Source organism: Somniosus microcephalus, chromosome 3 (genome assembly GCF_052327205.1).
Source record: "Somniosus microcephalus isolate GS21.2 chromosome 3, FLI_Smic_1.0, whole genome shotgun sequence".
Lineage (NCBI taxonomy): Eukaryota > Metazoa > Chordata > Chondrichthyes > Squaliformes > Somniosidae > Somniosus > Somniosus microcephalus.
The window spans coordinates 125,812,302-125,839,569 of NC_140989.1; the positions used below are offsets into that span (position 1 = coordinate 125,812,302).

The 27,268-nt window shown below is 44.1% G+C and overlaps 2 protein-coding genes across 3 annotated transcripts in view; one reads left to right on the forward strand and one right to left on the reverse strand.

Annotated features, from left to right (window-relative positions):
• spred2b (sprouty related EVH1 domain containing 2b) overlaps nucleotides 1-8,864 on the forward strand; it is a gene marked incomplete at its 5' end in the record, with an annotated part of 77,309 nt that extends 68,445 nt beyond the window's left edge. Inside the window, one exon of the mRNA XM_085977748.1 lies at nucleotides 5,236-8,864. Within this exon, the coding sequence (XP_085833874.1) occupies nucleotides 5,236-5,886 (651 nt within the window). The remainder of the gene's footprint in view (nucleotides 1-5,235) is intronic.
• Nucleotides 1-27,268, reverse strand: part of sertad2b (SERTA domain containing 2b) — a 542,965-nt gene that overhangs the window by 215,889 nt on the left and 299,808 nt on the right. The window lies entirely within an intron of this gene.

Below are 27,268 nucleotides of genomic sequence, written 5' to 3' on the forward strand. Positions count from 1 at the left end.
TGAAGTCGTTTGAACAAGTTCCTGAACTCCAGTGTTGGATTACAGCTTTCCAATCGCTTTCTGATGTGTTGTGTTTTGCTTTCCCAGTTTTCTTCCCCTTAATTTCCCTTCTGAAGGTGATGACATATGTTGGGTGTGGTTCCATGATGCCCCTAGCTCTCTGGTAGCATGCCCAAATGGCTGTTCTTCATGCATAAACCCATGCAGGGAATGTCTGAAGGCTATTTAAACATAGTGCCACCGGAGCTGAGCATGGTCCTGTACTTTATGCCCCCTCTCTCTCTCCAGCACGGGTCACTGGGTAATGATCAAGCATATGGACTGTGCCTACTCCCCCCACCCCCCCCCCCCCCTCCCCACCCCCACATATACTGTGATTAACTCTACCCCAGGGATTAAACCTGACACTTTCCTGGTTGATATGGTTCAGTGCCACACCAGGCAATGTATATTTTTGGTTTATTTAGAAGTTGGGCTCTGTTTTTGATGCATTGTAGGCACATTATATAACTAAAAATGGTCATATTTGGTGATTTGTGTGGTACAATGAGTCAGCAAAATGGGCTTTTGGCCATTAGGTTTGAATGCAACCCAGACTTGAGGAAGGAAAACATCGTCTTGGATTATAAAGACTGTGATAGTTATAAAGCAGTTTGATCTTGGTTTGGTGTTTTTTTTTATCCCTTTAAAGCAGGAGTAATACCTAAGAGTTTTATAGCTTCACCTTGTATCATTATGTATGTTGTGAACTTTGTTGCATGATAATGAGGCAAACACACAGATTCAGATATATACAGACTTTATTTGGTTAAATGATGAATGAAGAATTCGGGGCTTTCTTTGTCATCAAGATACCAACCATTTTTTCAGCTGCCCTACTTCTTTCTCATTTCCCTCTTTCTGCCCCTTCGCTCCACAGCCCTGAACAGCTCTCTTTCTCTAGTTTTTCTCCCATGCTCTCTAAGCGCACCTCGTCCATCAAACTCAACAACGGCTCCTTCGGCCCCATTTCCCCCTAACATGCTGACCACTTAACTTCCCTTCCTGGCCCCAAATCTCGCTGACATTGTAAATGGTTCCCTCTCTTCGGGTACTGTCCCCGCCAAGGCTTGCATTTTTTCCAAACATGAAAACATTGAGTTCCTGTTCTTCCAAGAAACATACCTCCAGGTAGTAGAAGGTTTTGGTATAGTGTGCTTTGAAGAGTATTCCGAGCAAGATGCTCATAACTTTTTCTAGCACTCGTCACAAACCCGCTTAACGTCTAGGTTCTGAAGCTTTACTGTAGTGCATGATATCAAAACAGACTGAGTGATTAAAGCATTGACAAGTCTTCAACTGATACATGGGCCCTGTTATTGCTTTGGTGCGGAACATATCTCCTTCCATGCAAAAACGTCAGGAGAACTTACAGCTCATTCTAATTGTGCCACGACCACTTTGTGGACACCATGTCAAACAGGGTTGTCAACTGTGGTTGGACATATCCCTGGAGACCAATTCGGGAGGGTTGGGAACACGAATGCCAAAGTTTACTCGTCAAACTTTTGGTAGATAGTATTGAATCACTTCATCGCTGCTTCCTAATTTAGTTCACCTTTTCAATCTCGGTTTCTTGATTTTTAAAATGTAATCTACAAAGCAGCATAACTTAGATGTTTTTACAAAGAACCGTCTTAAACTTATTGCTCACAATGACAAATTGACCTGAATATTTAGGTACTCGGAATCTCACTGGAAGATTCTATACTATCTTGGTGTAGTTGAATCTGGAAGTTGAACAAATGAGGAAGTATGACTGATGTTATAATCTAATTTCTTGTGCTTCTGAAAGAAATTCAACCTCTATATACAAAGCTACCAGCCAATTTACCCAGAAGGTGCAAAAAGTTTGAAACGTGGATGTAATGTCTGTTCAGTGACCACCAATAGCTAAATTTTTGAATTTAAGTGACAAATACTACCTTTTCAAATAAATACATTGAAGTAGGAAACAGATGTTACAAAGACATTGAGCAGGATTTTGCCACATCCCACCCGCACGTTGCGGACGGGACCTGCGAGACGGTGGGAAGCACGCTGTGGAGATTTGACCCGGGGGTGAACTCAATCCCCAGGAGGGGTTTATCCCCGACCCTGGGGCCGAGTCATGATCCTGGGGGGTTGGGGCCGGGCCGGGCCGTTAGGAGCAGGCTGATGGGGTGGGGGGGGGGGGGCACTCCACAAGGATTGCTCCCCAAGGCTGAGGCCGTCTCGTTGCAGCTACCGGGAATCCCGAGCCCCAGGATCCTTGGCCGCCTGCAGTAAAACCTGCAAAGCAGGTTAAAGTGGAGGCTTCAGACCTCATTATAATATTCAAATTGCCAACCCGCCTCCTGGCAGCGGGTTGGCAGCCTGCGTGTCCTTCCTGAGTTAAAGGTGAAACTGGCGGGTCGGGGTCGGGGTTCATATTTGTTCAACTTTCACTCCCCGCGCCCTCCCCAACGCCTCCAACCCACCCATTCTTACCTCTGAAAATTCCAGCCATTGTCTGGGTTTGTGGGCTGCAGGTTTATTGGTGCAACAATTGGTCAAATGTGGAAGGCTAGATGACATCTCAGATGTTGAGGGAATGATCCATAATTGGGATTTTCCCCCTTGGTTTTGTCTTTAATACAGTGCGATGATGCATCATAATGTGAGCTTTCTACGTAACACTCGAAAGGCGGATGCAAGACACTAGGGGTATTGGAATGTTAGTTGCACATTCCTACAAAATTGGCTAACGTATCCAACTGTGTATTAAACTGAAATTTAATATTAACTAATTATGCTCTACTATTTTTAAAGAGTGCACTAAACTTGAATTGGAGGCACATTTTTGGCACTTTTTTAATGTATACTGTACTACGTTTAACTTTGTTCTGATGTGGTCCACTGTAAGGTACCACATCAAAAATAAACTAGAATAGAAAGGAGCTGATATGTTTGTCTTGTGTTTTGAAAATGAACATCGTGGGTGGTTTAGTTCATCAGTTGTGCTTTTCCACCTTGAAAACATGCACTGAAGTTTCATCAAGTTAAATTTCCATTATAAATGTATCGCCAATGATTAGTTTCAATTCATTGCAAGCAATGTTGAAGTAAAAGTTTGGATTCTTTATCTATTTATTTAACATTGGCAAGTGCTGCCTGGAACTAATGTTCCCTCTAAATTGTCTTTTTTGTGCGTGGCCTGTTTATTTCAATGCGCGGTCACTTTAAATTTCTGCGCATGTGCGGTATTTCCAATATAAAAGCCGGTGAACGGCCTGCGTGGTACCTTGCAGATTACTGCGCAGCTTAGAGGGAACATTGCTTGGGACCCTATTCACTACAAATTTCTAAACTGAAAATGTGATGGATTTTAGGCATAGGGGAAAAGTGCACTCTCTGGGGGGGGGGGGGAAAGTTCAGTTGGTTAGCGCCTCCCGTTAGAGCCAGCTGGTGCTAATGGGACGCTGATGCAGTAGCGCCGGGGCGATCCAAATCCAGCGACGCACTGCAAATCCGGACCCCTCGTTGTACCACCGGGGACTTCAACGCCAGGCAGATTGTGACGTCAGTGAGCGTGCAACGCTGACTGGGTGCCTAATCTGCAAAATTGATTTTCGCCACTTGGGCAAGCAGTCGCACAACTGATGGAAGCCGGCTCCAGCGACATTATTTAAAGGCATCAGTATTAATCACTCGCAGCTGTCAGGGCAGGTTAGTTTCAGTGTTTTCTTGTCAGTATCAGCCAGTAGAGCAGTTTGTATGAGTAATTTCAAGCTTTTTTATCAGCAGTCTTCTGGCAAGTGCAAAGTGGCTACATTTATTGTTCAAAGATTCAAACTGCTATACTTGGCAACATTAATGGGGGGCTGTACTGGCATGCCACCTCGCCCTCCCGGATCTACGGCGGAGGGAGCGTAGGCAGCCAGAAATACGGGAACATGTGCGCAGAGGGATGAGGAGGGACATCAGGGCTCTCACCAGGACAGCACTTCTCCTGCCTTCAATTAAGCGAGGAGCAGTGTATTAGACGGCTCCGCATCACCACGGTGGTGGTCCGCCACCATCTCCAAACAGACCTCCAGCCTCACTGCAGGATGACTTAAACCCCAGATCCCTTTTGCTCACCATATGCCCATCATACCATCCGTGTCATGCCACATCACAGCGACCTCCTGGGCACAAAGGTGAAGTCAGAGCGACCACAAAATATTGCAAACTCCATTAATAAATTTATGCATAAACATATCACATTCATTCTAATAACAAATGACCCTTGTGCCTGCCATAGTTGAACAGCTGTCATTGAGTGCAAGGCGTGAGATGTGGGTGCGAGTGTTGGTAGGTAGTGATTGTTGGTGGGTGAGTGCTGGGGGTGTGGTGCTTTGGGCAGTGTGTGAAGCTTGTGGTACAGATGGTGGTATGTAGCATTTGGTGAAGCATTCAGTCACCCTGACCACCTGACTGAGGTGGATCTGCCATGAGCACGCCTGCTTCAGTCCTCTGGCTCCTTCTCCTTGTTGTGCTTCTCCTTGCTGAGGCAGCTGCACAGCCAGCAATGCTGAGAATGAGGTGCTGCAGCATCAATGAACCTCCCCTTTACGTTCTGGGAAAAGCCTGTGGAGATGATGAGTTGCGATTAGACTGCACCCGATATTGGTCCACCCTTTGAGTGTAACACCACTGAGCTAGGCCTTTAAGACTTGATTTAGCGCTCCAATCATTCCTTTGACCAGTGAGACTTAATTTTGCGTGCAGTCTAAAGCATTAGCGCCTGGCGCTAATTCTCAAGCTTTTTCTAAAGATACTGCCCATTCCTGGGCTGTAATGAATTTCTAGCCCTCTCTCTCTCTCTCTCTCTCCTGGTAAATGGTCAATTCTGTGTGTACAGGAGTCGCATTGAATTCTGCCTGTAGCGTAACCATATGTGTCCAACACTTCTACTGACCAAGTGCCATCCTTAACTTCTCACCATGAACAAATATGTTGTATTCATCCATCTGTTTATAAGCATCATACCTGGGCAACTTCAAGTGCATTAGAAAGAACAGTTAGGAGAAAAAGGCTATTCATCATTATAACTCATTGAATATTTATAATGCTATTAACTTAATATATTGGAAAAAGTTTGTTCCTGTCGTCTGAATTTTAAAACTTTTCATGGCAAAAAGAAAACTTAGGAAAAAAGCATTAACGTGTTTTTTTTAATTTTAATCTGTACAGAAGCAACGTCATGTTAGTTTTCGCGATGACGACGAAGAAATTGTCCGCATTAACCCTCGAGAAAAAGCATGGTTGAGAGAGAGATACGAGGACTACAGGTATGCAGCAGTGCGTCCAAAATACAATGACCACAGTGATATGGATTCCTATGTGCATTTTGACAAAAGCGATGCCTCAAAGCACGATTACAATTATCCTTATGTAGAGAACTCTGATTTTGGACTCTGTAAAGATTTGAAAAGTGGTGTCGTGAAGACTCAGCCTATGCCATCGAAATCAAAACTACGGCGAAGGATAGATGATGGCGAAAGATCGAGATGCGTGTACTGCCGGGATATGTTTAATCACGAGGAAAACGGAAGGGGGCAATGTCAGGATGCCCCGGATCCCATTCGAACCTGTATCCGTCGAGTGAGCTGTATGTGGTGTGCGGACAGCATGCTGTATCACTGCATGTCTGATCCTGAGGGCGATTATTCAGACCCTTGTTCTTGTGACACCAACGATGAGAAGTTCTGCCTTCGTTGGCTGGCTTTGATAGCCTTATCGTTCATAGCCCCCTGTATGTGTTGTTACCTGCCCCTTCGAGCATGCTACAAATGCGGGGTGATGTGCAGGTGTTGCGGTGGAAAACACAAAGCGGTTGGCTGACTTGTGTCTTTTCAATTTCTTCAAAACATCAGTTATTGAAGCACATTTTGGTCTGGAGCATTTTGACCACAGTTCGATGCAGTTACTACCAGTCTGGAATCTTACTTATCTATGAAACTAGGGGCCTGTAAGGTCAAGAAGCACCGAGGCTGTATCCATTCTTCAAACATTAAATGGAACTAACAATAACAACTAGACTTTTCTATGAATGAATATATATATAAGAAGAATGTCTCACACTTGTTTATAATTTTTTTTAAAATGTAAGAGGTTGAGAACTGAATCATGTGTGTGGTGGTTTGGAGACGCCATGTAGAAGGGGGTGGATATCGGTCTGGCTACACTGTGCCAAGATGGCATGTCCTAGCTTGCCAACAGGATGTAGCACTAAATGAGGAAACTGGCATAAATGGTTCCTGCTTGATCAACTGAGACACTTAACCTGTAGTCAGGTATCGTATATTACCTTTCTTAAAAGAAGTGTGCTAGTAAACGTGTACCACAACACAGTATTGCCATTACTGTATGAAGCCAAAATAATGCTGTATGTTAATTGCACCTCATTTCTTTTCAGCATACACACGTCGACACTTATTTACTTAATTTCTAACTGTGGGTATCACCCTCTTAAGCATAGTTATAAAATAATGAACTTGGTTATGACTAACCTCGGATCTCTAGAGCAGTTATATTGAGTCTTAAAAGGTATAACACTTGCCCCACGATTTTTTAAGTCAATACTATAATAGTGAACATTAAAATTGGTTTTAATGTAAAAACATAATTTTTTTTTTAAAAAGACAGTCGAAATGCTTTTCTAGTTATTTGGGTTCCTTGAATAGAGTTCTCATTTTTAATTGTCAATACACTAAAGTTTGCTGTCTGATTACACTATATAACCAAGCTCCCCGACTGCCTGGTCTCTCTCATTTACACAGCAACGTATCCAGTGCAATCAGAGAGCACAATATTAATTCACTACATTTAACAGGGTGGCTGAAGTACGGGGTCCTTGCATTCTAGTAGTTCTTGATATTCTGGCTGTCTGGTTTCACAAACCTAGTTTGCTGACCTCTGCCTTTTTCAGTCTTTACTCTGCAGCGAACCGCAGGGAGCAGTTACCACAGACTGCTTAGCCTTTTGCCATAACTTAAGTCATGGAATTGATTTGGATGTAAACCAGGCCTGGCCTGGCCTGGCCTAAGCCAACTGTACTGTATGAATTGTGCATGAGACTGGAATTCCAAGTTCTGACGGTCTCGCAGAATTGTAGGGAGAAAATGGTGAGTCAATTTTCAGCAGATCCAAGTTAACTTTTTTTTAAAAAGCACAAAGTGTCCGAGAAAATAAGGATGATTGAGGCCTTACTGATGAGTAGCTTGTGGTCGCACTGGCTGTAAACTTCACGGGATGGGGTGGGCGGGGAAACATTTCCTTCAAAACCGTAATAGCTCAGGTCAATAGAGGGAGTGAATAAACCCTCTCGTAGAAAGCTTATGCTTTGAAAGAATATTTTTGTAACACAGCACAGGGAATAGCCATTTTTGTTTTATTTATTTGAAAAGCGGCAGTTTTAGCTCAGCGGCATAGTACAATCTGATCCTTTTGTTTTAAGGCAGCTAGGGAACCGGTCTGTTGGAACTGAGGACTCTTCCGCACTATCTTGTGCAGGGTTAATTGCCAGTGGTTACATGTCCTTACCCTTGCCCTTCCTCCATTGCACACTAACATCAGTCTTAAACGAAAAACACCACTTCCTTGCCAATAAATGTGAGAGCTGCACATTGGTTTCCCTGCTCTGATCAAGCAGAAAAACCCTGCTTAGCGAGAGCGTTAGTCATTGCTGTACACCACGCAAGCTGCATCTGCATTTTTAATAATTGAAGACTTCCAATACATATGCAACACACACAGGTTTTAAAAAATAAATACATTTCATTGCTTTCCAGCAGAACTGATGTTCGATTTCAATACGTGATGCAAGTGAAATGTATAAAATTAACTGGGCATTAATCCATCAACACCACAGTGTAAAAAGCATTACAATGGTGGCCCTAAATCACACCTGGATATATCTCCTAATGCAAAGGGAACATTAGCCCAGCATTGTATGCACACAGGAGATTTTCAAATCGTGATTTCACTTCTATTGAGATCACTGTAAGGTCTCAACTACATTGGAATACAAAGCACAAATATGGGCTTAAATCAACACTAATCTTTCTGGAGACCTTGCAGTGGTCCAGCAGCTCACCGGTATAACATGGGTAAGGTGCCTCTGAATCTGTCTCCACAAAGGCACGCAACATTGATCCGTCTGTCCAGTTTAACATTTTTTTATAGGCAGTTCTTGCCGCACATACACCGACTGTAAATTTGTAAAATGAGGTGAGCAGTCTAAGGGAGCCGAGCTGGAGGTGTTTTTGTACATAATTCTCATCTGTCAGCCACACTGATGTTGAACAGTGGCGGTATTCCTCCCAATCAACTTTGCAATACAAAAGACAATTGTCTGGGGGGGTGGGGGGGGGGGGAAACAAATCAAGTTTATTTTTGTATCTGTGGTAAGAAAGTTAACCAAAAGCTGTTGTTGGTGCACAGTCTTCAGCCAATGCACACCTTAAAGGATTAAAAGAAAGTGCCTCCACTATCTTTCTTGTATACTAAAAACCCTGTTGTATTGATTATTAGTTTTTTTACAATAAGCATTTTTACCTCTGTGTAAAAAAAGATATATCGTGTATGATGTACATTTTAGTTCTTAACTTCTATTTTTTTTTATTGTTTCTAATATGTATGATCATGATGTAGCCCTTGCTTTTCAAATGTACTATGTAAATACGAATACATCATATCAAAACTACACAATAATGGCCTGACCAGTACATAATTCTTCTACATTTATGTCATATCTTAAATATGTACCTTGGCAGATCAGCTGACAATAAAATGAAAGGAACATTGATGTTCAAAATGTTTTGGATGGTGAGTTGGAAAACTTATTCAGAAGGAAATCTTCAAATGGCGGGATTACGTGTGGTCGTGAATTGAAACCCTTGCTACTTCATTCCACATCATTGTTAAAACGAGATCATGAACTTGTGTAAGACCTTAAACTGCAGTTAGAGATTTGTGTATAGTTTTGGGCACCTCCTTTACAGGAAGGCTTTAAAAACAAAGGAGATGGTGCAGTGTAGATTCACTAGGATGTGACTAATATTGTCTCCCCCCCCCCCCCCCCCATACCAAGTACCCACTAAATTCCAAAACACTGCTACTCTGCTCCCCAGTCACTCACTACTCTTCCCAAACTCTTCACTACCGCCCCAGTAACTGCTTCCACACCCTTCCTGAATCCTTACAAATCCAGACTCAAACAAGATAACCTCTCGTTTCCCATGAGCAAATCCATGGGAGATCAACCAGTAATATTAAAACAAAAAAGCACATCTTACATATAGTTTTATCATACTTTCCATTTGTTGCAGTTCATTGGTTGATTTACAAATTTGTAATCATGAATCAAATTCAGTAATTCAACCATTTACAAGGAAGTGGTGAACCAATCAAATCACTCGAAACACTTTTTGAAAAGGAGTATGATTTTGTTAGCCCAGGACCCCCACACTGTTGTGTCAAATCCCAAGGTCATCTCCAATGCTATCAAAGCCCAGGACTTTTACCCCAGTGTTGCCAGCCCCCCACCCCCTTTCCCCTCTTCCTGAGACTGCTAAACTCTAAGGCCCTTAAAATCTACAGCCCTTCTGGCATACTCCCTCTATAACTCTGGCGGGAGTCTGCTGAAAGTGCCAGAATTTAGACTGAGACCCAGGTAGACTGGGTCCCAGCCTTTAACAGGAACTCCCGCTGGTGGAGCCAGTGCCTACGCTGTCCATGACCAGTGATGTCTTGTACGGGGTAGACCCCACTAAATCGCACATGTGAAGAAATTAGTAAAAAAAAAGGAAATGAGCAATGATTATGTCTCCCTCACATTAGGATGTTCCTGCATACCTCTTCCCCACCCCCACCACCATCTGCTTTCAAATGAAGTAATTTTGAAAACTAGAAGGTACAGGAGCACATGGTATTTTGGTGGCTGAGAAAGTTTGGTGCAGTTCATGGCCTTGCTGAAATATCGAGCCCTGACCCTACCAGGTGAGGCACTCAATGTTCCAGAAACAGTGGCATCCAAGTGCTCAACCCCAGACGACCCTGCCAGCCTGGTTATTGACAGCATCATCTCATTGAAACATCGAAGATTATGAGGGGGATTGGCAGGGTAGATGCTGAGAGGCTGTTTCCTCTGGCTGGAGAGTTTAGAACTAGGGGGCAGAGTCTTAGGATAAGGGGTAGGCCATTTAAGACTGAGATGAGGAGGAATTTCTTCACTCAGGGTTGTGAATCTTCAGAATTCTCTATGCCAAAGGGCTGTGGATGCTCAGTCGTTGAGTATATTCAAGGTTGAGATCGATAGACTTTTGAACTCCAGAGGAATCAAGGGTTATGGGGATAGGGCAGGAAAGTGGAGTTGAGGTTGAAGATCAGCCATGGTCTTACTGAATGGCGGAGCAGGCTCGAGGGGCCGAATGGCCTATTCCTTTCCCTATTCTTATCAGAAAGACCTACAAACCTCACTCTTAGGTAATCAATACATTTCAAACCGCTTGTGAACAGCTGTAGTAGAAAAGATTCTTGCTGCAGGATCAGGCTTAAGCAGCACCAAGTGTTCCTAAGTTCATGAAAAAGAGTGACGAGTTTTATTTGTCAATTATTGCTGCTATATAATGTCATGATACCCGCGCCCCCAGTGAGTCTGTGGTTAACAGAAATGTTCAGTTACCAACTTTGACAACCATTCTGTTCTTGGTTCAGTGTATATAGCTACATAATTTTGCAGCTGAATCCTACTATCTAGATAAATAGATCAGTACTTTAGAAACACCTGAAGTTCTTGGCCAAATCTGAGTTCTATCTGCTCAGGAAGACACCATGTTGTCATCTGTTCCTGATGAGTCTGATTGTACAATATGATGGCGAGAAGATTGTTGTAATAAGAACTTAACATAAATAGGAAGAGGAGTAGGCCATTCGGCCCTTCGATCCTGCTCTGCCATTCAATAAGATCATGGCTGAATTTCTACATCAAATCCACTTTCCCACCCTATCCCCATAACCCTTGATTCCCTTAGTGCCCAAAAGTCTATCGATCTCAGCCTTGAAAATACTCAACGACTCAGCATCCACAGCCCCGAGGTAGAGAATTCCAAAGATTCACAACCCTCTGAGTGAAGACATTTCTCCTCATCTCAATCCTAAATGGCCGACCCCTTATCCTGAGAGTGTGACCCCTGGTTCTAGACTCTCCATCTTGGTTGTAATATTGACCAAGCTTACAGAATTGGATAATCTCCCTCCCTTTTTGCGTTCTACAAAGCCCTGGCGTCTTCGGTGTCTGACTGACTAGCTCATTGCTTTTTAAAAAAATTTAAAGCCCGCACTAAGGTATTTCTTGTAATCAACAATTGTGCACAGTATCTCCAATCTTGCATGAAATTGAGTTATTATGCCTGTTGGTTTTTTAATGGAAGGTCTAAGAGAGAGCACTCTGCACTCCCCTATAGAATAAATGTTAATTACCTTGTATGAAAGCAACAATCAGCTCATTGATTGTCCCCATTGTCTAACAATAGCTTCCAGCTATAGAACAGTTTTACATGAAACACTTAAAGATTAGTGTATTGTTGCTTTATGTTGTACCTCATTTATCACTCTGGCATGTGGCTTCATTTCAAAGGACATTGCTTATCAGTAGTACCCATAATCTTTAACTGAGTGTATTTGCTCCTTTTATGATTCCAAAGCACAGAAATAAGGGCATACTGTATATTGTAATTAGCTATTTCAATGCCTCTTGCTCTTTTTCATAACCTCTTGCCTCATGAGTTTTCCAGGAAAGGTGCAAATACTTCATCCTGGCCATGCTGCGTTAATTCTGTGTCATCAGCATTACAGATATTTATCTTTCTAATCCCCCTGAGGTTCCTACTTTTGTGTCCCTCTGAGCTTAACGTGAGCGTTCTTCATCCCACTTCCCCAAAATAATCTAGAGAAGGAATCACCAAAACAAAATGGGGCTATTTCTCTACTGAAGACCACACTAAATATGGGCAAGATTTTATATAGATGTAGACTGAATCAAAAGCTTCGAAGGCTTCATCGTTTGTGTCATACAGGAATAGGATTCTAAGCACAAGCTGAGCAAAGACCGTTTATTAGATGAGTTATTGTTTGGCAGGGATTCCATAGTTTTATATTTTCTGTTCTGCACTCACTTGGAACGTCAGATGTGATTTTCTGAAGATCTATAGCATAACATGTTGCTCCACTAGACAGTTACTACGGAAACCAATTTTAATCATATATTCTTATGAGACTCCGCTTTTAGATTTAAATGTGTCACCTCACCCATGTAAGGTTTGTTAGTCATATTGATAATCCAAAATGAATAGTTTATCATACCTGCTGCTCCTGATTGCTGTCCGTCATTGCTAACACCGTCTCTTGTCAAAGGTTTCATCTGTTTTTTAGTTTCAAAGCAGTAGGAGCCCATGCTTTGAAACAATAGTTATTTTTCCATCATGTCTACTGGCCTTGCACTGTTGTATTTCAAAAGTTGACTGTTTTATGGACACTCTCTTCTAGGATGTGGGAAGCGATGAACATGTGGGCTCTGCCCGAAAGGCTTTTAAAAATAACTTATCTATGCGGGTTGCTTTAACTCATTAAAATGCGGGAAATGAGCTTATTTACAGATTGGCGAACTACTAATCCTTCGTAAGGCTGATGTAGAGCAACAACTATAATTTTACGTTTAGGTGGTTAAACCTGATCATTTGCGTCAGGGGTAGCGGAGCGTATCGCTGTGAAGCCTCCTTCGTATTTGTGAATTGGCCATTGAGTTGTTGTATGTTCCATGGTCTGTTCTGGGTGACCACAGTCACATACTGGAGAATTTTAAATTCTCCATTTGTGCATCAAGTATCCGCATCTGCCGTGGTTTGTGCGGATGCAGTTTAGGGTTGCCCATAAGCTTTGCAGAAGATCGAAGCCAGGGATCTTCTGCGTCAGATCTGTCACGAGGTGTTTGTGACTTCTCGTGAACTCCATTTGACTTTCCATTATTGTGTCTAGTCGTGAGTAATCTAACTTTTTTGGAAAACTAGCAGAGTTACTGAGAAGTTGTCAGGAGACCAGGATTTAGCGCATACTATTGGTTTATTTTGCAAAGTGGCTATCACTAGAATAATGGGGAAGGAAGATGTTGCTATGAAGCAAATTTTATGTGGATTTATAAAATTTACAAATGTTCTTTGCCACTTTCATAAGTGTATGTGGAAAAAGATGAAGTACATATTAATAGCTCTAGAATTTTACTTTATGGAACACCAATGCTCACCTGCAGTCTTAACACAACAGTTTCAGCAAGTCATGAGTAGCCACTGATCCCCTAACATGCTGGATACTAGACAAAAATCCATCTCTCGTTTAACAACACATTTGTTTTTTAAAAAGTGGGGAAAATAACAGCAGTATTTTATAATTCTTATACAGAGGTTGTCCTGATATTTTTCTTCAAAGCAAGTTACCAACCTAGGAAGGACAGCCTATGTATGTAACATTGCAATGACATTGGCCACGATTTCGCCTACCAAGGTGGGGTCGGTGGCGGGTGCGACTCCACTACTGGCTCCAGCCCACTCTGTAAAGTGATCTTTCTTTGATGGGGCTTGTTAAGCCCGCCCAGTGCGTTTCCCAGCCAATTGAAGGAAGCGAATCTGATAACATCATTTGATGACGCGTCATCAGCCGGTTTCCTTAAAGGGACCATGCGCAAATTGATTTTGACAGTTGTGCTGTCAGTGTTCTACAGCATTGAGGTGTTGCAAACACTGACAAGCACTGCACAGAGGTGCACGGCTACACCAGACTCTCCCATGACTCCATATGCTTATGGAGGGAGTCACAGCACGCAGGGAGGTCCTCTTCCCACCCATGGGCGGAAGAGACCTCCCCAGGAGACCAGTGCAGCCTGGTTGCACATTGCACAGGAGGGCACAAGTAGGGATGTCGTCAGGAGAACCAGGCTGCAGTGGCGCAAACCTTTCAATGATCCCAGTAGATCACAAAACGTTACTGCAAAGCCATACTCAACCTCATCCTGCTGTGCCACTCATCACATCCCCATCACTCTGCCTTCCCTACCCTACTCCTGCACATCCTTACTCACACCATCTTACCTTGCACCTTCACCCATCCCTCTCTATCTACATTATCACTTCCCCCATCTCACTAGCCACCCCTCACACTCACCCTCATCATAGTCCAATCATATCAACTTAACAACACACAAGGGTAGGCACTTGGGTGTTTTTAGCCAATGTTCATGTGAAGTTTCTGTTAATGTGGTGTCAAACATTGAAATCTTTATTTTAAACACTTTGCATTCTTGGACAGATTTGTGTGCGCCTTTGGAAGTGGCTTAATGAGTTGCAGTGAATGGTGAGACATAACGGTACCCTCCGCAATGGTGATGAGTGTGAAAGGAATGGCTTGGGCATTGTAGGGATGCTTTATTGTGTTGGTGTGGTGTGGGGTGGTGCCAACCTGGTGCATCATGTGGCAGTCAGGGTGTACAGCATCAAGTGAAGTAAATCTGGCCATGGTGAGGCCATCCCTGGCGTCCCGGGCAGCAATGTGCTCGGGTGCTGGTGCCCTCTGTCCTGTGCAGCATCAGTTGATTGTGGAGAAGGTTGGTGGTGGTGTTGCTGGTGTGCCTGGTGCTGCTGGTGTTGGGGCTGATCGTGCTGGGATTCTGAGGACCAAAGTGAGATAGTTTCAAGGACACTCCTGCTGATGTAATAGATGGCAGGTGAGGTTGAGATGACAGAAGCGATCTGTCAATGATGAGAGAGGTTGTTCCAATGAGGTGACACTGGATAGAGTTTACTCCAAACACTTGCAACCTGCATAAAGCACAATCTGTCTTCCAAATGCAGTAAGCAACAGCTTTTAACCTTGGAAAGTGAACAGCTATGAAATGGGAGCTTTTATAGCACATTTGCAGCTGTCAAGTTAAGAAATCATCCCATGCTGACACAACACCCGACCTCCTTACCTGACATGATCCCCAAGCAGCAGGGAAGCCGTTAACAATCTCTTAAAATCTAAAGGTGAGCATAAAATAGTTAATAAGTGCCTGTTAACAAGCTCATAATCTAAATTGTCTCTCCTGCCGCTTGGTGTCGGGTCTGTTCAGTGATGACAGACCCAACATCTGGGAGACTAGCTTGACAGTGGGTTCCTTACCCGCTGTCAAAAAATTTTTTTCCCCAGATGACCTGCCACCAAACTCGTCCCATGACCCCCTTTTAAATTCCCCCCCATTGCGTCAAATTTGTTTGATAATGCTCCTGTGAAACACCTTGGGATGTTTTACTACGTTAAAGGCGCTATATAAATGGAAGTTGTTACGTGGTAGTCTAAACATACCACAGATAAATGTATAGTGATCGACATAACTTCTTAATTAAAGTATAGAGTAAATGGCACAGTGAGAAGGATATAAACAACGGAATGGCCAGGCAGGTGAGAGATGCAATTTGATGTGGAGAAGTGTGAGGTAACACGTATGAGGAGGCAAAACAAGGCGTGAGCATACACACTCAATGGAAAGGCACTGAAGGTGTGAATGAACAGAGAGGCCGAGGGGTTCAAATACATAATTCCCTAAAGTGCGAGTGCCATGAAAAAGGCCACCAGCATTTTGGGTTTTATAAATAAGGGCACGGAGTACAAGAGTAAAGAAGTAATAGATTTGTGCAAAACATTGGTTAGGCCACAGTTAGGGTACAATAGTGGGTTTTAATAGTGAATGCAGAAAGATGACTTCCTCTGGGTTTTAGAGTCAGTGATCATCAATTTAAAATTGACACTAAAAATGAGAGCGAAATTTCTTTACACAGTGTTGGAGCATGAAATGCTTTGCCACAGGGAATGGTTGATGCAGAGTCAATTACATCTTTTAAGAGAAAATTAGAAAAATATTTGAAGCAGAGCTGTGGGGAGACAATGGCAGTGGGATTAGTTCTGGATTGCTCTAGTGTAGAGGCAACACAGACACACAGGGCGAAATTGCCTCATTCTGTGCTGTAAACTACTATGGTTCTAAGTTCGGTATCTTGCATTCAGCTGATGCTCACAGAGTTCATAGCAAATCTTATGTATTTTCATGCCGGTAATATTTGAATTGGCAATTAGCAATTTCTAAGCATAGACTATATTCTTAAGACTAATTGTCAGGTATAACTAGATTGTTAGGAAGTTGATGGATTTGGATGTGGCTAGAATAAGTCAGGTTTTTTGGGCTTTATGCATCATCAGTATTGTGTTGCAAAATTAACCACCAACAGCATTTGTAAGAAGCAGGTAGGGCAGGAGTCCCCTGAGCCCATCTTGCTCACCAACCAGTATTCGGTGCTGAGTACTGGTGAGGGCGATAGTTCCTCTGGGGAGTGCAGCCAGAGCCAAGTCTACAACACCATGGAAGGCTCAGCTGCACAGGCGGGGGGGGGGGGGGGGAAAAGAGGAGAGGGAGAGCAATAGTGATAGGGGATTCAATAGTTAGGGGAGCAGACAGGCGTTTCTGCGGCCGCAGACGTGACTCCAAGATGGTATGTTGCCTCCCTGGTTCCAGGGTCAAGGATGTCATTGAACGGCTGCAGGGCATTCTGAGGGGGGAGGGTGAACAGCCAGAGGTCGTGGTCCATATCGGTACCAATGACATAGGTAGGAAAAGGGATGAGGTCCTGCATGCAGAGTTTAGGGAGCTAGGAAAGAGGTTAAAAAGCAGGACCTCAAAGGTAGTAATCTCACCAGTGCCATGTGCTAGTGAGTTCAGAAATAGGAAGATAGAGCAGATGAATGCGGCACGGTGGCATAGTGGTTAGCACTGTTGCCTCACAGCGCCAGGGACCCGGGTTCGAATCCGGCCTCGGGTGACTGTCTGTGTGGAGTTTGCACATTCTCCCCGTGTTTGCGTGGGTTTCCTCCGGGTGCTCCGGTTTCCTCCCACAGTCCAAAGATGTGCGGGTTAGGTTGATTGGCTATGATAAATTGACCCTTAGTGTTAGGGGGATTAAATACGTGGGGTTACGGGGATAGGGTGGGATATGTGTTGGTGTAGGGGTTACGGGGATCGGGTGGAATATGTGTCGGTGCAGGCTCGATGGGCCGAAATGGCCTCTATCTGCACTGTGGGATTTCTGTGATTTCTGTGATTCTGTGAATGCGTGGCTGGAGAGATGGTGTAGGAGGGAGGGCTTTAGATTCCTGAGGAATTGGAACCGTTTCTGGGGAGGTGGGACCTCTACAAGCCAGACGGGTTGCACCTCAACAGGAACAGGACCAATATCTTCGCGGGAGGGTTTGCTAGTGCTGTTGGGGAGGGTTTAAACTAGCTTGGCAGGGGGATGGGAACCTAAGTATAGAGTCAATAGGGAGGGAAGAAAAACTGGAATTGGAAAACAAAAACGTAGAAAGTAAATTGGAAGAACAGCAGAATAAAGGGCTAGATAGTAGTCAGCAAGGAGGTTTGCCTGTACTAAATGGTATGTACTTCAATGCAAGGAGTATAGCGAACAAGGCAGATGAGCTGAAGGCATAGGTAGATACGTGGGACTATGATATTATAGCTAGAGACATACAGGGTAGGATAAAGAAAAAAAGGGAGGCGTATGACAGATACCGAGAGCTAAATGCTCCAGAATCTTTAGAGGAGTACAGAAAGTGCAGGGGTGCAATTAAAAATGATATTAGGAAAGCAAAGAGAGAGCATGAAAAATTCTTGGCAAGTAAAATCAAGGAAAACACAAAAATGTTTTATAAATATATTAAGAGTAAGAGGATAACTAAAGAAAGGGTAGGGCCTATTAGAGATCATGATGGTAATGTGTGTGTGGAGGCGGGAGACGTCGGTAGGGTTCTTAATGAATACTTTGCATCTGTTTTCACAAAGGAGAGGGGCGAAGCAGACATTGCTATCGGGGGGGAGGAGTGTGAAATATTAGATGAAATAAACATAGTGAGAGAGGAAGTATTAAGGGGTTTAGCAGCTTTAAAAATGGATAAATCCCCAAGCCCAGATGAAATGTATCCCAGGCTGTTAAGCAAAGCAAAAGAGGAAATAGCAGAGGCCCTGATCATGATTTTTCAATCCTCTCTGGCTTCAGGTGTGGTGCTGGAGGACTGCTAATGTGGTACCCTTGTTTAAAAAGGGAGAAAAGGATAGACCGAGTAATTACAGGCCAGTCAGCCTAACCTCGGTGGTGGGAAAATTATTGGAAAGAATTCTGAAGGACAGGATAAATCTTCATTTAGAAAGACATTAGTTAGGCCTCAGCTAGAGTACTGCATGCAGTTCTGGTCACCACATTACAGGAAAGATGTGATTGCACTAGAGAGGGTACAGAGGAGATTTACAAGGATGTTGCCAGGAATAGAGAATCTTAGCTATAAGGAAAGATTGGATAGGCTGGGGTTGTTTTCCTTGGAACAGAGGAGGCTGAGAGGAGACTTAATTGGGATGTATAAAATTATGAAAGGCCTAGATAGAGTGGATAGGAAGGACCTATTTCCCTTAGCAGAAAGGTCAATAACCAGGGGCATAGATTTAAAGTAATTGGTAGATGGACTAGAGGAGAGTTGAGAACTTTGTTCACTCAGAGACTGGTGAGGGCCTGGAACTCACTGCCTGAAAGGGTGGTAGAGGCAGAAACCCCCTATTGCATTTAAAAAGTACTTGGATATGCACTTCAAGTGCCGTAACCTACAAGGCTATGGACCAAGAGCTAGAAAGTGAGATTAGGCTGGATAGATCTTTTTCGGCCGGCACAAACACGATGGACTGGATGGCCTCCTTCTGTGCCATAAATTTCTATGATTCTATGATTACTTTGTCAGGTCAGAAATGGAGATGTTCGCTGATGACTGTACAGTGTTCAGTGCCATTCACAACTCCTCAGATAATGAAGCAGTCCATGCCCGCATGCAACAAGACCTGGACGACGTTCAGGCTTGGGCTGATAAGTGGCAGGTAACATTTGTGCCACACAAGTGCCAGACAATGACTATCTCCAACATGCAAGACTCTAACCACCGCCACTTGACATTCAGTGGCATTACCATCGCTGAATCCCCAACCATCAACATCCTGGGGGGTCACCATTGACCAGAAACTTAACTGGACCAGCCACATAAATACTGTGACAAGAGGAGCAGGTCAGAGTCATAGAATCATAGAACCATAGAAAGTTACAGCACGGAAGGAGGCCATTTCGGCCCATCGTGTCCACGCTGGCCAACAACGAGCTATCCAGCCTAATCCCACTTCCCAGCTCTTGGCCTGTAGCCCTGCAGGTTACAGCATCCCAAGTGCACATCCAAGTACTTATTAAATGTGAGGGTTTCTGCCTCTACCATCCTTTCAGGCAGTGAGTTCCAGACCCCCACAACCCTCTGGGTGAAGAAATTTCCCCTCAAATCCCCTCTAAACCTTCCACCAATTACTTTAAATCTGTGCCCTCTTGTTTTTGACCCCTCTGCTAAGGGAAATAGGTCCTTTCTATCCACTTTGTCTAGGCCCCTCATAATTTTATACACCTCAATAAGGTCACCCCTCAGCCTCCTCTGTTCCAAACAGAGGCTAGGTATTCTGTGGCAAGTGTCTCACCTCCTGACTCCCCAAAGCCTTTCCACCATCTATAAGGCACAAGTAAGGAGTGTGATGGAATACTCCCCACTTGCCTAGATGAGTACAGCTCCAACAACACTCAAGAAGCTCGACACCATCCAAGACAAGCAGACCACTTGATTGGCACCCCATCCACCACCTTAAACATTCACTCCCTCCACCACCAGCACACCGTGGCTGCAGTGTGTACCGTCTACAAGATGCACTGCAGCAACTCACTAAGGCTTCTTCGGCAGCACCTCCCAAACACTCAACTTCTTCCACCTAGAAGGACAAGGGCAGCAGGTGCATGGGAACACCACCACCTCCAAGTTCCCCTCGAAGTCACACACCATCCTGACTTGGAAGTATATTGCCGATCCTTCATTGTCGCTGGGTCAGAATCCTGGAACTCCCTCCCTAACAGCACTGTGGGAGTACCTTCACCACACAGACTGCAGCAGTTCAAGAAGGAGGTTTACCACCACCTTCTCAAGGGCAATAAATGCTGGCCTTGCCAGCGACATCCACATCCCATGAACGAATAAAAAAAATACAAGCTCCACAGTTTATTTTGCAGTGAAGCTCCCTGGCATTTTCTTTTTTTGACTTGGCAATGATAAAAGCATAGTTATAAACATCTAGCAAGTTGGAATAATCCACCTAGTAGGTTTCCCTTGGAAGAGTGAGTTAAAGATAAATTCAAGATTTGCTCCTTCTAATTTTTTTTCCATAAAATTATGATGACAAAAAATAAATGTGAAGGGGCAAGATTGCAGTGCATAGTTTTTAATCAGATGTACTAAAATAGTCTCTAATGGTTAAAGCAGATGTTGCTATTAAGTTCAATTTGGCTCACAAGAAATTAAATCTCAGAACACACGTGTTCTGGAAATGTGAATTATTCAGTCGGAGCATCGATCCAGCATGGTGCTTCTTGCATAAAACACCAGGGTGACGCAATGAGCTTTCTTAACGTATTCCAAAGAGGAAATTGGCTTTAATTATGGCTCGCCAACCCTCTCGGAGCCTCCTGGAATTGAGGATTGATCTTCTGTGAGCAACCTGAGAGAAGAGATTTGCAAGCTCGCCCGGTGACTACCACTGGTATATCTGGAACTAAGCAGTTTATTCTTTCCCGGCTCCTTCCTGACTCTGCGAAGCCGTTCCCACAGCCAACACATGCGGCCTCTCCTCTCCGCTCGCACACTAGAGCAGTTTCAGCGGTGCGGGGCATCTGGCCCTGCGACCTCGCTGTTTTTGGTATTAGAAAGAGCGGAGCAACAGTTGGGATGTGGGATAAAACATTACCTAAACATTGCATTGTTTTGTATCGGATGTGCAAGATGCTGATTAAGAAAATAGTCCTGGATAGATTCAAAGAACCTCCTCCATAAACCTTTACCTTCATGTATGAGTGTACATAGAGAATGTTGAAATGTTGGTGACTGTGGAGGGCACCACTGTGTAGCCTGCTCCTGTTGAGGCTCACTGCCCGCAGGTGTACTTCCTAGCAGTTGTTATTTGATGCCGATTAAAAGTTGGAACACTGATTGATTTTCATTGCCTTGCATTTTAAGCTGAGGCAAAGCTGTGACCAGCTAACTCAGCACAGATCACGGACCGAACCTTGATCCTTCCAGACTGTACGGTTCAATTCCATATTAGGTTGTGCCTTTACGCACTGAGAAACCTGGGTCTGGTTATCTGAATGGATTTGATTTTATACTACGCTCGGTACTTTCACCATAATACACACCTCATTACACATGCTGAACATTAAGGTGCCAAGTTCTGTGTTACAGCAAAGTTGGAATGTGCAGTTAGCATCCTTGAAAATTGTGCTTTCATTAACAATATAGGACCATAAATTAGAAACAAGAAAATGGCATTTATCCATTAATTCAATTCCCTCAAGTGACCATGTTCAATTTGCTTTCTACCCCGACCCATTCAAACTCTTTAAATTTATATATTGAAACATGTAAAATTCTTATAGAGGGCTTGACAGGGTAGATGCTGAGAGGCTGTTTCCCCTGGCTGGAGAGTCTAGACCTAGGGGTCGGCCATTTAGGACTGAAATGAAGAGAAATTTCTTCACTCAGAGAGTGGTGAATCTTTGGAATTCGCTGCCCCAGAGGGCTGTGGATGCTGAGTCGTTGAGTATATTCAAAACAGAGATCAATAGATTTTTGGGCACTAAGGGAATCGAGGGATATGGGGATAAAGCGGGAAAATGGAGTTTATGTAGAAGATCAGTCATGATCTTATTGAATGGCGGAGCAGGCTCAAGGGGCCGAATGGCCTACTCCTGCTCCTATTTCTTGTGTTCTTAAACTACTGAGGCAAGTGACCAGTAAAATACTCCACGGTCAATTTATGTGAAATTTCTCCCCTACTGCCAAATGTAATTGAATTAACTCCAAATTATTAATCCAACCTTACAGGCCGTACTAGCCCTCTGACGAGTTGCAATCCATGGATGCTGCATCTGTTTTCCCAATAGCATAAAAGCTTCCAATCCTTATAACCTTCAATTCCATTACTAACAAGGTTTATTGTTCTCATTTTAAAGGAGTTAATCAACACGTCATTAACTATCTTTCCTGGGAGTCTGTTCCATTTATCCATTGCTCCCTGTGGGGCGCGGGGGGCGGGGGAAGTTCTTCTAACCACTAGGCTCCTGAGGCTTGTTAATTTTGTATTTGTATCCATTATATCTACATCTATATTCCCCAAGCCTCTTGCATTTTTGATGTAGTCACATCATATGCCCTCTTAACACTTTCTTTTGCTTGAGTTTTCTGTCACGATCAGGAGGTATTAAGCTTAGAAATTACTGTTTGCAACATTAGTGTTAAGGTGGTTGATATGTTTGTCTGATATTCCACTTTCCACTACTTTAACAGGCATTCATCCAGGTTAACGCCTCCTGCTAAAAAGACAGAGTAGTATCATAAACACACTAAATGTCTGCATGCCAATAGCGCTAAGCAGCCATTTCTAGGCTTTAATATCGGGCCTGATTCTTGCTGGTAAATATAAATATGTGGGTCACACTCCAGTGGGATATGGTGTAGGTTGAGAACCAGAGTTTCTCCTGGTATGAAGATACCACGTTCACTCAGCAGTAACTTATACCAGAACTGAGAGGTTATAGCTATCAGCAAAGATAGAACAGGCTGGGGTTATTTTCTCTAGAAAAGAGAAGATTGCGGGGTGACCTGATAGAGGTCTTTAAAATTATGAAGGAGTTTGACAGGGTAAATGTAGAGAAGGTGTTTCCACTTGCGGGTGAGACAAGAGCTAGGGGCCGTAAATATCAGATAGTCACTAATAAATCCAATAGGGAATTCAGGAGAAACATCTTTACCCAAAGAGTGGTGAGAATGTGGAACTCACTGCCATTGCCACTGGTGGTTGAGGCGAATTCAAGGGGAAGCTAGATAAACACATGAGGGGAAAAGAAATAGAAGGATATGCTGATAGGGTGAGATGAAGTAGGGTGGGAGGAGGCTCGTGTGGAGCATAAACACCGGCATGGACCAGATGGGCCGAATGGCCTGTTTCTGTGCTGTAAGTACTTTGTAAGTAGGAAGGAAATAACCCCCATTGGGCTTAAACCTGGCAAAGTCTTTGAATTAGAGTTGTGGAAAGAGAAATTGCATCTGATAAGTATTACCAAGCATTGTATTTCATTGTGGGAGCTCTTTAACTGATCAATTCCAATGCCTTGAACACTTGGGCTTGCTCTTGTGGTGTCCAATCTGTGGGAATTTCATTACGCTGTATTTTAAAAATCATTACACTGTATTTTAAAAATGAAACCAATGGAAAAACGATCAAAGACATAAGTTTTCTAAAAAAAAACATTTTTGGTCTCTTAACCCTTTCAAAAAGAGGATAAATGAGCTGCTTGTTTGTTTGTTTATTTTAAATACAGTAGAAGCCTATTAATGGGCACACCCCTGTGGTGAACAAACCATTTCCTTTATCCAGTCTTTCCTATTAAGTAAACACTGCAGAATATATGGGGAATGAATCAGTGTGCCAAAGCAAATGCTCCCTTTAAACAAACATTCCTATTAACAGGGGGACCATTAACATGGCATGAACTATATTTGTCAATTACAACATTTCTATCAAGAAATGTTCCTTTAATATTGCAGCCTAACTGAGCTCTCCAGTCTACAAGTGTATACTGACATGCTCAGTTAGAAGGGATAAATCAGATGGGGATTTCTTTCAATTTCTCTGAATTGGAAGTCAAGAGATGAACAAAATCATTCATAAAAAATTAAATCACAGATCGGGTTGCCCCACTTTCTTCCACACCTCTACAGAATGATGAGGAACAAGACATTCCTGCAGGATCCTTATGTTGCTCCTTGTATCATAGGAGTTTAGTACCGGCATCTGGTCATCTGCCAGGTCGCGGTTTCAGTGCTAATCAGCGGTTTACCTCCTGAAATTGTGCTGTTGCTGGAATTTGTCCCGGATTCCAATACTGCTGTGCAGTAGCAAGGTCTGTAGCGAATACATTGAGTCTCTGTTTCATGCTTCATGCAGGATCCCGTCAGTGCTAAAGGTTATTCCAAAGTGAAGTCCAGTCATTTTTCATCAGTTGAACTCTCCCATTTTTCATTTTTGTTCCTACTATTGGACAACATACATTATTTTCTAGCATTACTGGCTGCTCTTGTTCTGGGGGTAAACACTTCGGTAAACTCCTCCTGAGATATAATCATGATAGGCAGTCATATATAGTTAAATTCTACTGTGAAACCACTGGATTTCAATGCCAAGTACTGTACATTTGTGAAACAATTTATGAACTAATGTAACCAAAGCGCCTTATAGCCAATGAAGTACTTTTGAAGTGTAATCACTGTTGTAATGTAGGAAACGCGGCAGTCAATTTGCGCATAACAAGATCCCACAAACAGCAATGTGGTCATCTGTTTTTAGTGATGTTGGTTGCGAGATTATTAGTGCCCCAGAACACCGGGAGAACTCACCTGCTCTTCTTCAAAATTATACCGTGGGATCTATTACGTCCACCTGAGAGGGCAGACGAGTCCTTGGTTTAACGTCTCACCTGAAAGACAGCGCTTCTGCCAGTGCAGCACTTCCTTGGTACTGCATTGTGGGTGTCAGCCTGAATTATGTACTCAAGTCTCTAATATAAAATACCTACCCACCTCCAACTCTTCCCTTCTTTGACTTCTCTATCTTCGTTTATGGGGATAGGCTGTCAACCATATTTACTATAAGCCTACTGACTCCCACAGCTACTGACGTAAGAAAACTACTAGGCACTAGGTCAGAGTATTAACAAGGCTTTAATCGACTGTTTCACAACATGGAAGTCTAGTTATCCTTCACTAATTCCTGTTTACAAAATGTCCCTGAGCAAGCTGGGCCTGTGCCCGAGTATTTATACTCTCCCTGGACAGCGCCACCAGCAGGCCGCCCAGTATCAATTCAATTCAAATGCTTTATTGGCATGAAAGTTTACAGGGAACCATATTGCCAAAGCTTACATAACAAAAAGTACAGTTTTCCAACATTCTGTAGGTGTCAAACAATTTTGACCTTCGTTGGGTACATACAATATTACTTTAAACAATATTAATTTAAACAGTCTTTGTACATCATTGGGTACATTCAGTATTAATTTTAAACAGTCCTCAGGTTGTGACATGTTGTTACATATTTGGCACCAAGGTATGGTCTGTCTCCTTCTCCCAGGACTAATCTTAATTTTGACAGGTCATCCAATTCCTTGAAATCTGGGGTTGTTTGGCTGAGCTTGTCAAATAATATGTTTCTTGATGTGTTGAATTTTTCGCATTTTAGGAGGAAATGCATCTCTGTCTCAACCTCGCCGGCCAGACATTGATCACATATTCTATTCTCTCTAGGCTGCCAGGATTTCTTGTATCTTCCTTTTTCAATTGCCAGTTGGTGGTCGCTTAGTCTGTACCTGGTGAGGGTCTGTCTCTGTTTTGTGTCTCTGATGGTCGAGAGATAGTCTGCCAGTTTATATTCTCTTTTTAGGGCCCGGTAACATTCTAATCTGCTTTGGCTTTTGGTTATTTTGTTCCAATGTTCCAGGTAGGTTTCTTTGCATTGTTTAATGATTTGGTTCACTCGGATTGGTGTTTGGACGGCAGTGTTGGTCTGGGACTGGTCAGGGTCCGGCTGAGCAGTATCTATATATATAAAGCGGCTCTTCTGTCTGTCTGTCTGTCCGTTCTCTATACGTTTGAAAGTTATAGAGCGTACCTACACGCGAGTCACGTCAAAAGAAAGCTTGCGATTACGGACCGGTCATAGGCATATTTACATTTCGGCCGGACATAAATCGCGCCCGCGGTATCCAAAAAACGTTCAACATTCCGCTCATTAGCATCTCATTAGCGACAGGTCGACCAATCGTATGGCGGGTTCCTGGCGCGTGCCATCCTACAGTTGAGTGTTGAGTGACTTGACGATTGACCAATCCTACGCTTCGGTGACCTGATGGTCGACCAATCGGTGCGTGTGTGGGCGGGCCTTATCGTTCTGAACCGAGGTGAGTGGCCGCCATCTTGATTTTTCACGATTTTTTTCCCACACTTTCTGTGTGTTAGGGAACTAAGGTAAACTAAGGTAAATATTTGAATTATGTGTTAGGGAATTAAATAACAATTTATTTGAGTTTTAAATTGTGTTTAGCAACAGTAGGAAATTAAGTGATCCCCCTAACCGCCGCCGTCCCCCCCCCCTCCTCCTCACCATCGCGCAGGGGGGACTCGGGCTGCTCTCCAGGCCCGCTGCAGGCAGGCCTGAAGCTCAAAAAATTTCTCTCTCTCTCTCTCTTCCCTCTCTCTCTCTCTCCTTCTCCTCTTCCCTCTCTCTCCTCTTCCCTCTCTCTCTCTCTCTACTTCCCCCTCTCTCTCTTCCCATGAGTGCGGGACCGGAAAAACCAGCGGTTTTTAAAATCAACAAATTTCTCTCTCTCTCTCTCTCTCAGGTGAGGGAGGTTTGACGGTGTCGGGGCCCGGGCTCCTCCACAGGGCGGGGAGGTTTGACGGTGCCGGAGCGTGGGCGGGCCGCCCGAAGTTTCCCGCTCGCTAACGGCCGCCGGGCCGCGGGGTTTCCCTGCCTGCTCCCCGCGAGCCGCCTCGGGCCGCTGGCACTGACCGCGCCTGCGCCGCCCACCCGCCCGCGAGAGCCCGCTCTCCCGCTTCCGGCGCCGGCCGCCGCTCAGCTCAAGGGGGGAGTGTGAGGGGGGAGGGAGAGTGTGAGGGAGAGGGGGGGGAGTGTGAGGGAGAGGGGGGGAGTGTGAGGGAGAGGGGGGGAGTGTGAGGGAGAGGGGGGGGAGTGTGAGGGGGGGGGAGTGTGAGGGGGGGGAGTGTGAGGGAGAGGGGGGGGAGTGTGAGGGAGGGGGGGGGGAGTGTGAGGGAGGGGGGGGGAGTGTGAGGGGGGGGGACTGTGAGGGAGAGGGGGGGGAGTGTGAGGGAGAGGGGGGGAGTGTGAGGGAGAGGGGGGGAGTGTGAGGGGGGGGAGTGTGAGGGAGGGAGGGGGGAGTGGGAGGAGGGGAGTGGG